Source organism: Myotis daubentonii, chromosome 18, assembly GCF_963259705.1.
Source record: "Myotis daubentonii chromosome 18, mMyoDau2.1, whole genome shotgun sequence".
Classification (NCBI taxonomy): Eukaryota; Metazoa; Chordata; class Mammalia; order Chiroptera; family Vespertilionidae; genus Myotis; species Myotis daubentonii.
In genome coordinates, this window is record NC_081857.1 from 40,706,617 (window position 1) to 40,719,742 (window position 13,126).

The 13,126-nt window shown below is 41.3% G+C and overlaps 1 protein-coding gene across 1 annotated transcript; it reads right to left on the reverse strand.

The window, feature by feature from the left end:
• Positions 1 to 3,648: 3,648 nt before the first annotated feature.
• Positions 3,649 to 11,609, reverse strand: LOC132220537 (pancreatic alpha-amylase). The gene is made up of 10 exons (XM_059673722.1): positions 11,419 to 11,609; positions 10,928 to 11,074; positions 9,786 to 9,983; positions 9,148 to 9,378; positions 7,813 to 7,946; positions 6,846 to 6,968; positions 6,651 to 6,750; positions 5,541 to 5,659; positions 5,313 to 5,438; positions 3,649 to 3,874 (listed from the first exon to the last, which is right to left on the reverse strand). Exons 1-10 carry the CDS (start codon positions 11,584 to 11,586, stop codon positions 3,685 to 3,687), a joined length of 1,536 nt encoding a protein of 511 aa, XP_059529705.1. The 5' UTR covers positions 11,587 to 11,609; the 3' UTR covers positions 3,649 to 3,684.
• Between the last annotated feature and the right edge of the window lie 1,517 nt (positions 11,610 to 13,126).

A 13,126-nucleotide genomic window follows, 5' to 3' on the forward strand; every position in this document is an offset into this window, starting at 1 on the left:
ATTGATCATGAAAATATCATTGTTTCTTGACTAGAAAATGTCTTTAAAAGTATAGCAAAATAGTGAGCTGGTCTTGGCAGATATGCAATTATAGGGAAATAATAAATATCACCTTTTACTCTAGCGTAAGTGGTGCTCTTTGTACCCAAATCCTTTCAGCACACCCAGTTCTACCTAAAAACAGATTATGTAAGTGGCCCTGAGCCACACTTCTCTCTTTTTTTCTTTTCCCAGAATTTATGTTCAAGGACAAAAAGAGCAAACAGGCTGTATTTGCCCATCTGTTCAATTTCTTGTGAAAGACCTTTAAAGGTATTTTAGTATATCACTTTTCTTCTGTTTTTTCAAAGTATTGTGTGTTTGTTTAATTAGAGTTCTTACATGACTTCTTCTAAAACCTTGTGATTTTTCTGCAACAAATTGTATGCTACATTTAAGATATCTAGATTTCCCCCTTTATATCTAGTTTTTTATTGAAGACAAAAGCTTTGTTATATAGTTTGAAACAAGGCAGTATGATGTCTCTAGTTTTGTCTGTCTTTCTCAAGTTTGCTTTGACTATTCTGGATCTTTTTTGGTTCCATAGTATTTTAGGATTTTTTTTTCTTTTTCTGTGAAAAATGCCACTGGATTTTAATAGGGACCATATTGAATCCTGGATCATTTTGGATAGTGTGGATACTTTTTAATAATATTAATTCTTCCAATGCAAGAACACATGATACCTTTCCATTTACTTGTGTCTTCTTCAATTTCTGTGATGTGTGTCTTACAGTTTCAGTGTATAAATCGTTCACCTCTTTGGTTAAATTTATTCCTCAGTATTTTTAATTTATTATGCTATAGTGAATGGGATTGCTTTCTGAATTTCTTATTCGGATAGTTCATTGTTAGTGTACAGAAACACAACTGACTTTTGCATGTTGATTTTGTATATTGCTGCTTAACCTGAATTTTATTAGTAGCTCTAACACTCTTATGGTGGAGACTTTAGGAATTTCCATTATGAGATCATGTCATCTGGAACCAGAGACAATTTTACTTCTCCCATTCTGATTTGGGTGCCTTTTATTGCGTTGTCTTGCCTAATTGATCTTGCTAGAATTTCCAGTATTGTGGTAAGTAGAAGTGGTGAATTAAGGGACACTTGTCTTGCTCCTAATCTTAGAGGAAGAACTTTTAGCTTTTCACCATTAAATATAGTGTTAGCTGTGGGCTTGTCATAAATGACCTGTACTATTCTGAGACACATTCCTTCTATATCAAATTTGTTGAGCGTTTTTACCATGAAAGGTTGTTAAATTTCATCAAATACCTTTTTCATTTCTATTGAGATCCCATGACATTTATGACCTGAGAAATCAGGGTTAACCAGGAATCAGTTAAACTTGGGAAGAATGGGAGAAAGAATAAAAAGAATATCTCTACTCTAAGACCTTATCTTTACTAATAAATCTGTCTTCAAAAATGATATCTTTTTCTTTTCTTCCTCTCATGATCTCAATTTATTTTACAAATAAGCATTGAGCTCTTATATAATATGTGCCAAACACTGCCTGAGGCTAAGGTCCAATACACTGAGGGAGTAAAACAGTACAAATATACATCTGTGTGAGCCTTAGGTCAAACGGAAGATGAGCCCGTAAAAATGTGTGAAAAAAGAGCAGTGAGAGAAAAGGAAAAGTGGGAGACAAAAGAAGCGCAGATGCCAAAGGAGCCGAGGAAACAGTGTGGCTCAGCATTTTGAAAGCTGGTCCGAAGTGATACAAGACAATGGTAGAGACATACATTGGATTCGTCACATAAATGTTTTTGATGATGATCTTGAGAGAAGATTCAATAAAGTGATGGTACTAGAAACTGGACAGTCAACAGATGAAAAATGACCGGTTAAAACCACTGAAACATTGTCACTTTGTGATGAAAACAAACTCCAAAAAATGACTAGGAAAGGGAGCAGGTAAACGGGAGTTGTGAATTTTCTGTCTGGCAGACTCTACTACGTGTCGTATGAAGGGACTAAATCTAGCAAAATGGACAAGACTGTTAGAGCAGAAGAGGAAAACCATCTATGAAACAAAGTCCTCAGAAGGATAAAACTGGAATGGCATGGTGTTATTAACCCAAGTGGTAGAATGGTAGAAGGAGGCACTTTTTCCTCATTATGACAGACGGTAAGAGGAACGTGATCGGGGCAAGGAATAGATATATTTGTAGGTAAAAGAAGAGGGTTTCGGAGTTGGGGCTTCTGTTTCCTCATATGTTTTCATAAGAAAAATAACTGAGAGCTATAAAAAGACCTTGATGAGAGCCTTAACAAGTCCCACATTTAAAGTCCATTTCAAGTCAAGGTGGAGGAGAATGAATAGCTAGACAATCGGGAGGAAAACCTGGAGTATCTGGTGTCAAGAAAGCACTGAATAAACATCCATCCACATTGGGCGCTAAGAGGCAGAACAGAAAGCCCGACAATATCAGGCTAAAGCCATTGGAAAGAGAACGAAAAGGGGGAAAGAATGTAGAGGCAAAGATTCCTGTGAGCTCTATATAACTAAGAATTACAAACTGCACAATTTAAGTTTATTTTTTAACTTTTTAACTGCAAAGGGGCTTTCATATTGTTAAAAGCACCCAAATGTTATGAACTTTTACAGGCTTCATCTTTAAATCAGCTATCCCTAACTAACTGCTAGAAACACTGTAGGGGAGAAATAAATACAAGCATACATCAATGAATCATAGCTGGACAACAGGCATTACTATCAACAAAGGTGTTCATTAAGATGCCTATCTGGGTTTTTAGAAATTTCTTTTTTTAAATGTTTATTGAATTTATGGGGGTGACATCCTATAGAATAAAAGCCTAACATGCAAATTGACTGAACAGCGAAACACCGGTCACTATGATGTGCACTGGCAACCAGGGGGCAGAAGCTCAATGCAGGAGCTGCCCCCTGGTGGTCATTGTGCTCCCACGGGGGAGACCCGCTCAGCCAGAAGCTGGGCTCACAGCTGGCAAGTGCAGCAGCAGTGGCGGGAGCCTCTCCCACCTCCGCTGCAGGTGGGCAGTAAGGAGCAAGGGGTCCCAGACTGCGAGAGGTATGTCTGACTGCCAGTGGATATCCCCCGAGAGGTCCTGGCCGGGCTGAGGGACCCCCCCACCCCACTGCATGAATCCCGTGCACCGGGCCTCTAGTTGGTTAATAAAATTATATAGGTTTTAGGTGTACACTTCTATAATACACCATCTGTATATTGAATTGTGTGTTCATCACCCAAAGTCAAGTCTCCTTCCATCACTATTTCTACCCCTTTACCCTCTGCTATACCGCCCTTTCTCCTTTCTCTCTGGTAATCACATACTGTTGTCTGAGTCTATGAGTTTTTGGGTTTGTTGTTGTTGTTGTTTTTTTGGGGGGGTGGGAGGGTAATCCCTTTACCATTTTCACCTAGACCCCCAACCCTGATAAATAGGCTAATGTGAGGCTTCTAAAATAAAACTGTGGATTGTAATTATCTTATACTTGTATAATTATGTGAGTGTTTATCCTCTTCTTAGATTTCAAGTTGGTTACTTATTATAGCTTTTACAAAAAAATTAATGAGTGACAAGAATTTATATATGTACAAAAAAAGAAATACACGTGGTTATTTCTCTGGGGTCATATGTATTTAATTCAAATCTTATAATTTAGATTCCACATGGATTGCAATAAATGGATCTTCGGCAGTGTTACTGATAGAGAAGTGAGCTTTGCCGTCAGCAGAGACGTAGATTTTGATTCCTGTACACTTGTCACCAATTTTGTCTCCAGAAATGACATCGCAGTAGGTGCCAGCAGGAAGACCCGTTTGCAAATAGGAAGACAATGGCCTGTGACAGAAACGTGAAGATTTCAGTTGAGTTCAACACAATGAAAAGCAAGGATGCAGATGACCTCTGAAATGAGCGGCTGCCCTTCATGCCACGGAGACCACACAGTCAGGTCTCAGGGAGAAGAGACTCCAACACAGAGACCTCTCCGTGGGATGCGTTTTCTCAGGGACAGAGGAATCCTCTAGGAGACGGAGCAACTTCCTGGTCAACAGGGAATACCACCACACATGACGGGTGAGGACTGTCGGTGAGGATTTGAGTTGTACAGGCCCCCTCAGGTAAGAGTACTTCCTGAGGTGCCCGGCCGGCGTGGCTCAGTGGTTGAGTATCGGCCTATGAACCAGGAGGTCAAGATTTGATTCCTGGTCAGGGTACATGCCCCGTTTTGGGCTCAATCTCCAGTAAGGGGTGTGTGAGGAGGCAGATCAATAATTCTCTCTCACCATTGATATTTCTCTCTCTCTCTCTCTCCCTCTCCCTTCCTCTCTGAAATCAACCGAAATATATATTTTGAAAAAGTACTTCCTGTGGTACACAAATATTTAAAATGTGTCCTTCATCTGAACTTAAAGAAATACAAATTACTTTCAAAAATTTTAATTTGATTATGTTTTCCAAAAAATCTCTTTTTTTCAAGAGGCCAAAATGAATTTGGGCTGGAAATAAAAATAATCTAGCATTCCTTTAAAGGAGTATATGGTTTTAAATAGAAGCTGTCACATACATTTATTTTGCTTCTCCCATCCACAAAAGACAGAAATTAAAGGACTAGACACAAGAAGAGATATACTGGATTCTTTGTTTTGTCCGTGGAATATAATTTAGGCTGGAATGAGCTGAGCATAAATAGAAGTTGCCCTTGGACGGAGACATTTCAGCAGCTTGCAAAAAGGGCTAAGGCATGCTCTTGTCTCAGGTGTAAAATTCAACTCTCCTCAGGTGAATCGCTGACCCTAAGGTACATATTCGTTACATGTATGCTTTGAAAACGATTGCCATGGAGAGCCAGAAGTGAAGAAAAGGACCAGAGAACCAGATATAAGACTAGTTGAGAAAAAGAACTAGAAAAAGGTATTTCAGTACCAGGCAGTCATCTCCCATCATTGACATAAAAGGGGGTCAAGCGACATGTTCATCTAGTGATTTCACAACCTGTACACTAACATGGGTGGATGTGGGCGCATAGAATGTGCCTCGTACCTGCACATGATATACAAGATGCACAAACACCACTCTTCTGAGTACAGAGAGCCCTCATCAAGAGGAGATCAAAGAGATCAAAAGAATAGGAACCATCCTTTTTTTCTGGTTCATTTAATCCACTGACTAAAGAATTTTTCTGATATTAAAGAAAAAATTAAATGAGCAGCAAGAGGAAAGAATGAACCCAGAACACGTTAGTATAAAATATAATTTCTGACTGATATCTACTTACCAGTCATCATTGTTAAAGATAATGAATCCTTTGTTTCCTCTTCCAAAAGCTACTTGGTTGCTACCATTATCCCACCAGTTGGTAAAAAGTTCACCGTCAACCACATTACGGAACATGACCATGTTCCTGAAATCAAAACACAGTAGGATCGCTATGCATTCTTCAACAGTTTCACGTAAAATGCTGAGCAAGTTCATTCTCTTAGGATCTCTCTGAACAAGGCCCCACCTGATTTGACGCCAGCGATGCTCACAGACCCAGTCGTTGCCGCAGGTGGTGTCTGGGTTAATAGTGACTTCTTTAATTACTCCATTAGTATTTGGTGGCCCAACCCAATCATTGATATCCTTCATTAGCAAAAAGAATTAAAAAATGCTCAGATTTTAAATGTCAGTGTTGCCTCTCCCTTCTCCAGTATGCCAAACCCAATCTCTCCTGTTTGTCTCTAGAGTGTCTTCATGTAGAAGCCAACTCCTTCAGTAACTGTCAGCCCTTCACCAAGTTCTCATCACCTTCCCTCTGAATTCTCATTTGCTAGTGCCATGTTTCAAAGGTAAAATTTCTTAAAGCCTGGCCGGTGTGGCTTAATGATTGAGCATTCAACCTATGAACCAGGAGGTCACAGTTTGATTCCAATCAGGGCACATGCCAGGGTTGCAAGCCTGATCCCCAATAGGGGCATGCAGGAAGGATTCTCCTTCTTCTTGATGTTTCTCTCTCTCCCTCTCCCTTCCTCTCTGAAATAAATAAAAATATATTTAAAAAAAATTTACTCAGATGAGTGAATTTACCAATTTTTTTCTCATCTGCATCTTTCCCGGTATACTCTGCACATTTCTGTTCTTTAATACATATATGATCCTTCTTCTTATAAAATACTTTGCCTAATATTTAACCTCAATTCAGATATATATATTCTTTTTGCCTCCCATACAATTTTTTTAAAACATTTAACCAGTATTTATATTGCTTAAATTATGAACAGGTGCTGTTTTAAGTGCTTTACACATGTTCATTTGTAATCCACATACCAGCCAGGTAGTAGCAGGTACTCATAAGAGGTACCAATTATATTCACTGTATCCTTTTGTTCAAGTGTTTGGGGGAAGTAAGGAGGTATGTTTCTCACGTTTCAGAAATAGCTTGCATACCGTTTAACAACAGAGACCATGAATTTTAATGTTTTAATATCCACTCCATTGCTAAAAGAGGCCTGGGTCAGCTTACACATAAAGAGTTGATAAACAAATAATAAATGTAACAGCATCAGGTAAACTTAGAACAAAGCTGCCCTCCTTTTCTTGAGAAAAAGGTGTGTTGCACGACACCAGCACTTACTTTTCCATTCACAAAATACCTTGGCCAACGGAAGCTTGACATGACGCGTGTGAACCCATATGGATGGGCGAGCATAAATGCCACTCCCATTTTGTAGAGTCTGGAAGTTACAAAACGATACCATCGTGAAAGAAAGTAATGTTTTCAGTGTTGTTAAAAGGTAAGGGGACACCAAATGGAGAACTCTGTTCCCACCTGGCGTCCCAGAAGGTAAGGATGGATGAGCCTCCGGCGCCGTGTCCCCGCTGGTTGTCGTGGTTGTCCACAAAGACGAGGGCTCTGTCGGAAGGCATGAAGCCCCAGCCTTCTCCCCAGTTCCTGTGGGTACACACACACACACACACCATAGAGTAACTTACATGTGTGTTTCTTTCAGTATATAATGAAATTCTCTCACTGAAAGGATTTTTGTGTAAGGTTTATATATATAGGGGTAGGCAAGAGTAGGGCTTCAGCTGTTCATATAGAAATCATACAAATAAATAATACAACAACTAATATATCAGTAATAGGGGAATAAACTCACAACCATAAACCTACTTTTGCCTGCCCCTGTATACAGTCTATGTAGATATAGCTCTGTTATCTATGAATACATTCCATGTGTGTATATGCGCACAAATTACTTGTACTGCATTCGCGTTACTGGTATTTCTGCAATTTATAAAATCCCTTTGGAAGTCTTAGGGATGATGATTGAGATGGACTTCAGAAGGATCAGAGTCCGTCGCATACAGAATGGCAAACGGGCTTAAAAGGTTTCCATGCTTGCATGTACAATACAGACATTTTAAAATGTGAAACCATTTGCTAGGAGGCTCGTGAATGCCACAGCATGGCCACATTGTAGGGACTTTCTCAACGACAGACCATTCTAGTAACAACCTGGACTTCCCAGGTCAGTGCGGCAGTCAGCTTGGGAGAGTCATGTAAGCCACAGATGAGAAATCCCAGGGGACGGCTTTCTAGATATACTTCCTGGGACTGACATTCTATACGATAAAGATGACTGATTCGAGTCTGGGGAGCGAGCACACTTGCTGTTGGTAACTGATCCTCGCAAGGGTCTACATAAGGTCCTCAGAAGATAACTCCTGTCGGCATAAAGTGATATGTAATCAGTCTGTAAAGTGAATCCAAGAACCAGGCGTGTGCCACTCACCTCAGATAGGCCATCTTCTCCCCATGCCACTTGCGCAGCACTGTGCCCAGTTTGGCACCATACTTGAACTCTGTCACGCGGCCATTGTCGAAGTAGTCACTGCTCTTAATGGACTCACCACCCAGATCGATTACCTGGAAGAATTATTCAAGTAGAAGAAATGTAGGGGGAAATGCCATTTTAGGTTATACTTTTCACCAACAAGTGAATGTCATATAGAAAATAGCTTTAGCCCACCTGGCATGTCTCAGTGGTTGGGCGTCGACCTATGAACCAGGAGGTTACAGTTGGATTCCTGGTCAGGGCACATACCCAGGTTGTGGGCTTGATCCCCAGTGTAGGGCATGCTGGAGGTAGCCCATCAGTGATTCTCTCTCATCATTGATGTTTCTATCTCTCCCTCTCCCTTCCTCTTTGAAATCAATAAAAATATTTTTTAAAGTGGTTTTAAACAATGTTACTTGACATGCCCCAGATGATGCTCCTTATACCAAGATTCTCATTTTTGTTGTTACGGTATTTACTACAATATTAAAAGTGACTAGACAAGGTGGCCTGCTGTCCTGTGAAAGCCCGCATCTACTGGAGTCTTCCATGTAAACAGGTGACCTCACAGAGCAATCACTCCCTGGTCGTCAGCATCTCGAAGTGCTTGGTAAGTACTCACTCCCCTGACTTCCTGACAACAAAGACGTCACTGTGACCTTTCCCTCACGTGAAGAAACTGCGGCGGGGAGGTTAGTCAGTGTGCCTGAAAGAACACAGCTCCTAGTGCTACAGACAAGACTTAACCTCTCGCAGCCTGGCTCAGGACAACCAGACTATGACCCGTCTTCTCTGATGGGAGACGGTCAATTACAAAGAGGTGCTTGCAGCCTAAACGGAATCTCTGCTCTTCCTTAAAACCCCTTGTGATCAAGACTTAGAGAGTTCGACGAAGAAGGGCCTCTGAACAAAAGGAGGTTAAAGACACTGTCCTCGCCTGCCTGGTGTGGCTCAGTGGTTGAGCGTTGACCTATGAACCTGGAGGTCACAGTTCAAGTCCCACTCAGGGCACATGCCCAGATTGTGGGCTTGCTCCCCAGCAGGGGGCATGCAGGAGGCAGCTGACTGATGATTCTCATCATTGATGTTGCTATCTCTCCCTCTCCCTTCCTCTTTGAAATCAATAAAAAATATATATTTAAAAAAAGAACATTGTCCTCTACAACTGATTCCTGTTCTGTGTGGATGATTCAGTTACTGACCTACAGAAATTATATTTTAATGAAATATGTCACTCATTTTCTGATGAATTAAGCTACATTGTATGTGCACACACATGTCTCAACGCACCTCCTGGTAAATGAAAGGTTTACTTCCTTCAGGGAACCAGGTTGTGTTCAGAGGCTGCAGTTTATCCAGAACCGCCTTCATGTCTCCGGGCCACATGTGCTTGGAGGCGTCAATTCTGAAGCCGGCCACCCCAATGTCAATGAGGTGGTTCATGTACTCGGCGACCTTGGAGCGCACGTAGTCTTTCTCCAGGGCGAGGTCAAGAAGACCGACCAGGCGACAGTCTCTGACCTATGGAGGCAGAAAGTTCGTGACTGATGCATAAGACATGGTGTCCACCTGAGAATCCATGTGGCCAGTCACTCATTTGTTCATTAATAAGTATCTCTATAGCATCGTCTTCGCCTTGGGCACTGGGGACATAGACACTCTGGTCGGAACATACCTTTGAGGTACTTCCTGGTGTAAAAATGGAGCATGAAGGAAATGAAGTGGCTGAGCTTTTTAAGTGGGAATCAGTAACTTGGAGAAAGTGTGGTACCTATTGCTTTGAGTTGTTTTATTTTTGTCCAAACAGACTTGGAGCCCTATTTTCTTAAGGAAGTTAAGGTAACACTTCAGTGGAGATGAAAGAGCTGTACACAGAGAAAGGCAGACAGAGAGCTCTTTATTCAGATCACGGTGGAGTTCCTAATTACCTGGTAAGCGTCATTGTAGTTCTCGATGTCCCCACTTGCGGTTCTACATTTACCATCATTGAAATCCCAGGCGGAGAACGGGACGGAGGGGAAGTCCCGGCTTCCAGGGTTGAAGAAACTCCCACAGGTGCTGCTGGTCCCCGGGCTCACGCCGTTGCCGCACATGTGGTTGATCACCGCATCCACGTAAATGTGGACCTGAAAGGCAGCGCTTCTGCTTCAGTTCGATCGATGGCAAGGGAACCATCTAGAACATTATCGACTGAAGCTGACAGCATGTTCATCACACTCCAGACTAGTTCTTTTTCTTAGTTATGTTATAACGTACCTGCCTAGAAGACCAAGTGTACAAGTAAATCAGGTGAACCAAAGACCTATGTGCATGCCAGCCACAAGGCCAAATGTTTACATACATGGTAAATGAACAGAACCAGAAACTCCCGTGACTATGAACGAAGGCAACGAGCCTTTGCTGTGGGAGGCAGGAGTAAGTGGAGGAGAGATTGCAGATCTTGGAAATGTCCATGGGTCACCCTCTGCTACCAACTCAGCCTCTGAAGACAGGGCGGTAAACACTGTCCCTTATTGTGTTCCTCATCAGAGGGATGGTTTATCATCAAACAGCCCGAGGGGGAGAAGACTCAGGAATTACGGATGGAGACGCAAGCCACGGGGAAGGGACCCAGACATTGTCACTGGAATTTCCAATTCCTAACGAGAAAGTATCTCTGGAAATCTGTACAGTTACAAGGGTTAAAGGTTGATATTTGCTTTATAAGCAAGATGCCTTTAAACCCCGACTTAATCTTTAGTAGATAAATGGCATACATACAAAGAATAACAAAGAATGAAATATAAGCTACAATTAAATTTTAGTTACAGGTGAAGTATAAAGTAAAATAAAAAATATGGGAAATGGTCTCAAAAGGAGCAAGAGATGGGGGTGGGCAGAGAGAAATTATATTTTTACGTAATTTATTTTTTATTTTTTTAAATGTACCTTTGTTGTTGAAAGTATTACAGATGTCCCCCTATATTCCCTCATTAACCCCCTCCACCCCACACCTGCGCCCCACCTCCCCCCAGGCCTTCACCAGACTATTGTCTGACATAGATATTTTAAAGAAAACGAATTCACTTACGCCAACGTTGTTACATCTGGTCACCATGTCTCTGAATTCATCTTCGTTTCCTGATCTTGTACATAACTTGTAGCTAATCGGTTGGTATCTTTCCCACCAAGGTCTTGAAGGGTTATTAATGATAACATTTTCATTGGGTGGAGAGATCTACAAAGAAAACAATCTTAGGTATCAAATGGTGGCTTACTTGGTATCACTGGATAGTCTAGAAAACAATCCGTGGCCTTAAATTCTTTCTCAATCTTTGTCTAAACTGCTCCATTTTTCTATAAGCGCTGGAAACGATGAACCGGCCTATTGCTGCTATCCTGCTGAAGAAAGAATATACCAGAACCAGAACCTAAAGTTGCTAACGATACTGAATTTTGTATGTTCCTTACAAAACTCCTTTGAGGGCATATGAAATACAATTTCTGGGCTTCACCAACACGGAGGAGACCATATGCTATAAGGCGCAGCAGCCCGCGGCGTACACTGTGAGCCAGACCCACCTGCACCCCTCCGAATCCTTTGGGACCCAAGTACCGCTCACATTCCAGGGCGATGTCAGCCCAGCGCCACTCAAACAGGTGGACGATGGAGGTGCGCCCAGGCTTGGTGTTGGGGGCGTACTGGGCCCAGCAGAACCCGAGGGCTGAGAGCAACAGCAGGAACTTCATTTTGCTCTGAAGTTGTCAGGGTTCTTTCCAGCCACTATTTATATTCCTGCAAGAAGCATGGTTTACAAAGTAAATGTTCACATGAGCAAATACTCGGGGCACAAAATGTTGACTCATAATCTGAAAGGAATTATCAGTAAAGCATAAGATTGTCCAGGAAATGAGTCCAACTGACCTCTGAGAACCTTAATGTTTTCTTTATTAGGGAATATCAGCCTTTTTTAACATCTGGCACTTTATATACATAAAAAGCAATCCCCAATCATGTATTATTTACTTATCATTCGATTTTATTTCCAAAGCCCTTCAAAGATAGAAGGAAAAGAACAAACAGAGCCAACTAAATTCATAGTCAGAATGTTGCCTTAGGCCTGGCCAGTGTGGCTCAGTAGTTGAGCATCAACCTATGAATCAAAAGGTCATGGTTGGATTCCAGGTCAGGGCACATGCCTGGGTTGCAGGCTCGATCCCCATTGTGGGGCGTGCAGGAGGCAGCCAATCAATTATTCTCCCTCATCGATGTTTCTGTTTATCTCCATCTCCCTTCCTCTCTGAAAAAAAAAAAATATATTTTTTAAAAATTGTTACCCCTAGCCCCAATTTTTCAGTTACTTAAATTTCTGCACCTAGATTTAAGAAACAGTTTGGAAATTGAATGTCTATGAATTAAGGAAACAGAACATTTCGTCTCTCCATCAAATCATGTGCTTAACACATGTCTAGAGAGGTAATGTGTGAGTATATATGCTTTTTCTTTACCCCTGTCCCCAGCAATCGCACGTCTCAGACACAAATACATATTTTGACATGTACATAAATTAACATTAACCAAGAACAGAAAGTTATCTACTATTGTCATTTGTAGTCATTAGTCTATCAGCGGTTCTCAACCTGTGGGTCGCGACCCCTTTGGCAGTCGAACCACCCTTTCACAGGGGTTGCGTAAGACCATCCTGCATATCAGATATTTGCATTACGATTCATAACAGCAACATTACAGTTATGAAGTAGCAACGAAAATAATTTTATGGTTGGGTCATAACATGAGGAACTGTATTTAAAGGGCCAGAAGGTTGAAAACCACTGGTAGATGCTCTATAAATATCTTTATAGCAAGTAACTTAATAAAAGTATTAAAAATTGCCCTAACCGGTTTGGCTCAGTGTATAGAGCATCAGCCTGCAGACTCAAGGGTCCCAGGTTCGATTCCGGTCAAGGGCATGTACCTTGGTTGCGGGCACATCCCCAGTGGGGAGTGTGCAGGAGGCAGCTGATCGATGTTTCTAACTCTAGCCCTCTCCCTTCCTCTCTGTAAAAAATAATATATTTTAAAAAAATAAAATAAAAGTATTAAAAATTTTAGTAGAAATACCTCCTCACATCTGTGTCTGTTATTTCATCACTTGTATTTCTCTCCGGGTGTTTTTATATTTTTTCTGTTTTCCCAGTTTTCAATATTCTAGAATGTTAGGTAGTAATACTGCAGCACTTGGTTGAGGTAATGGTTTCTCTTCTGAAAATAGTCACAACCCCTCTAAGT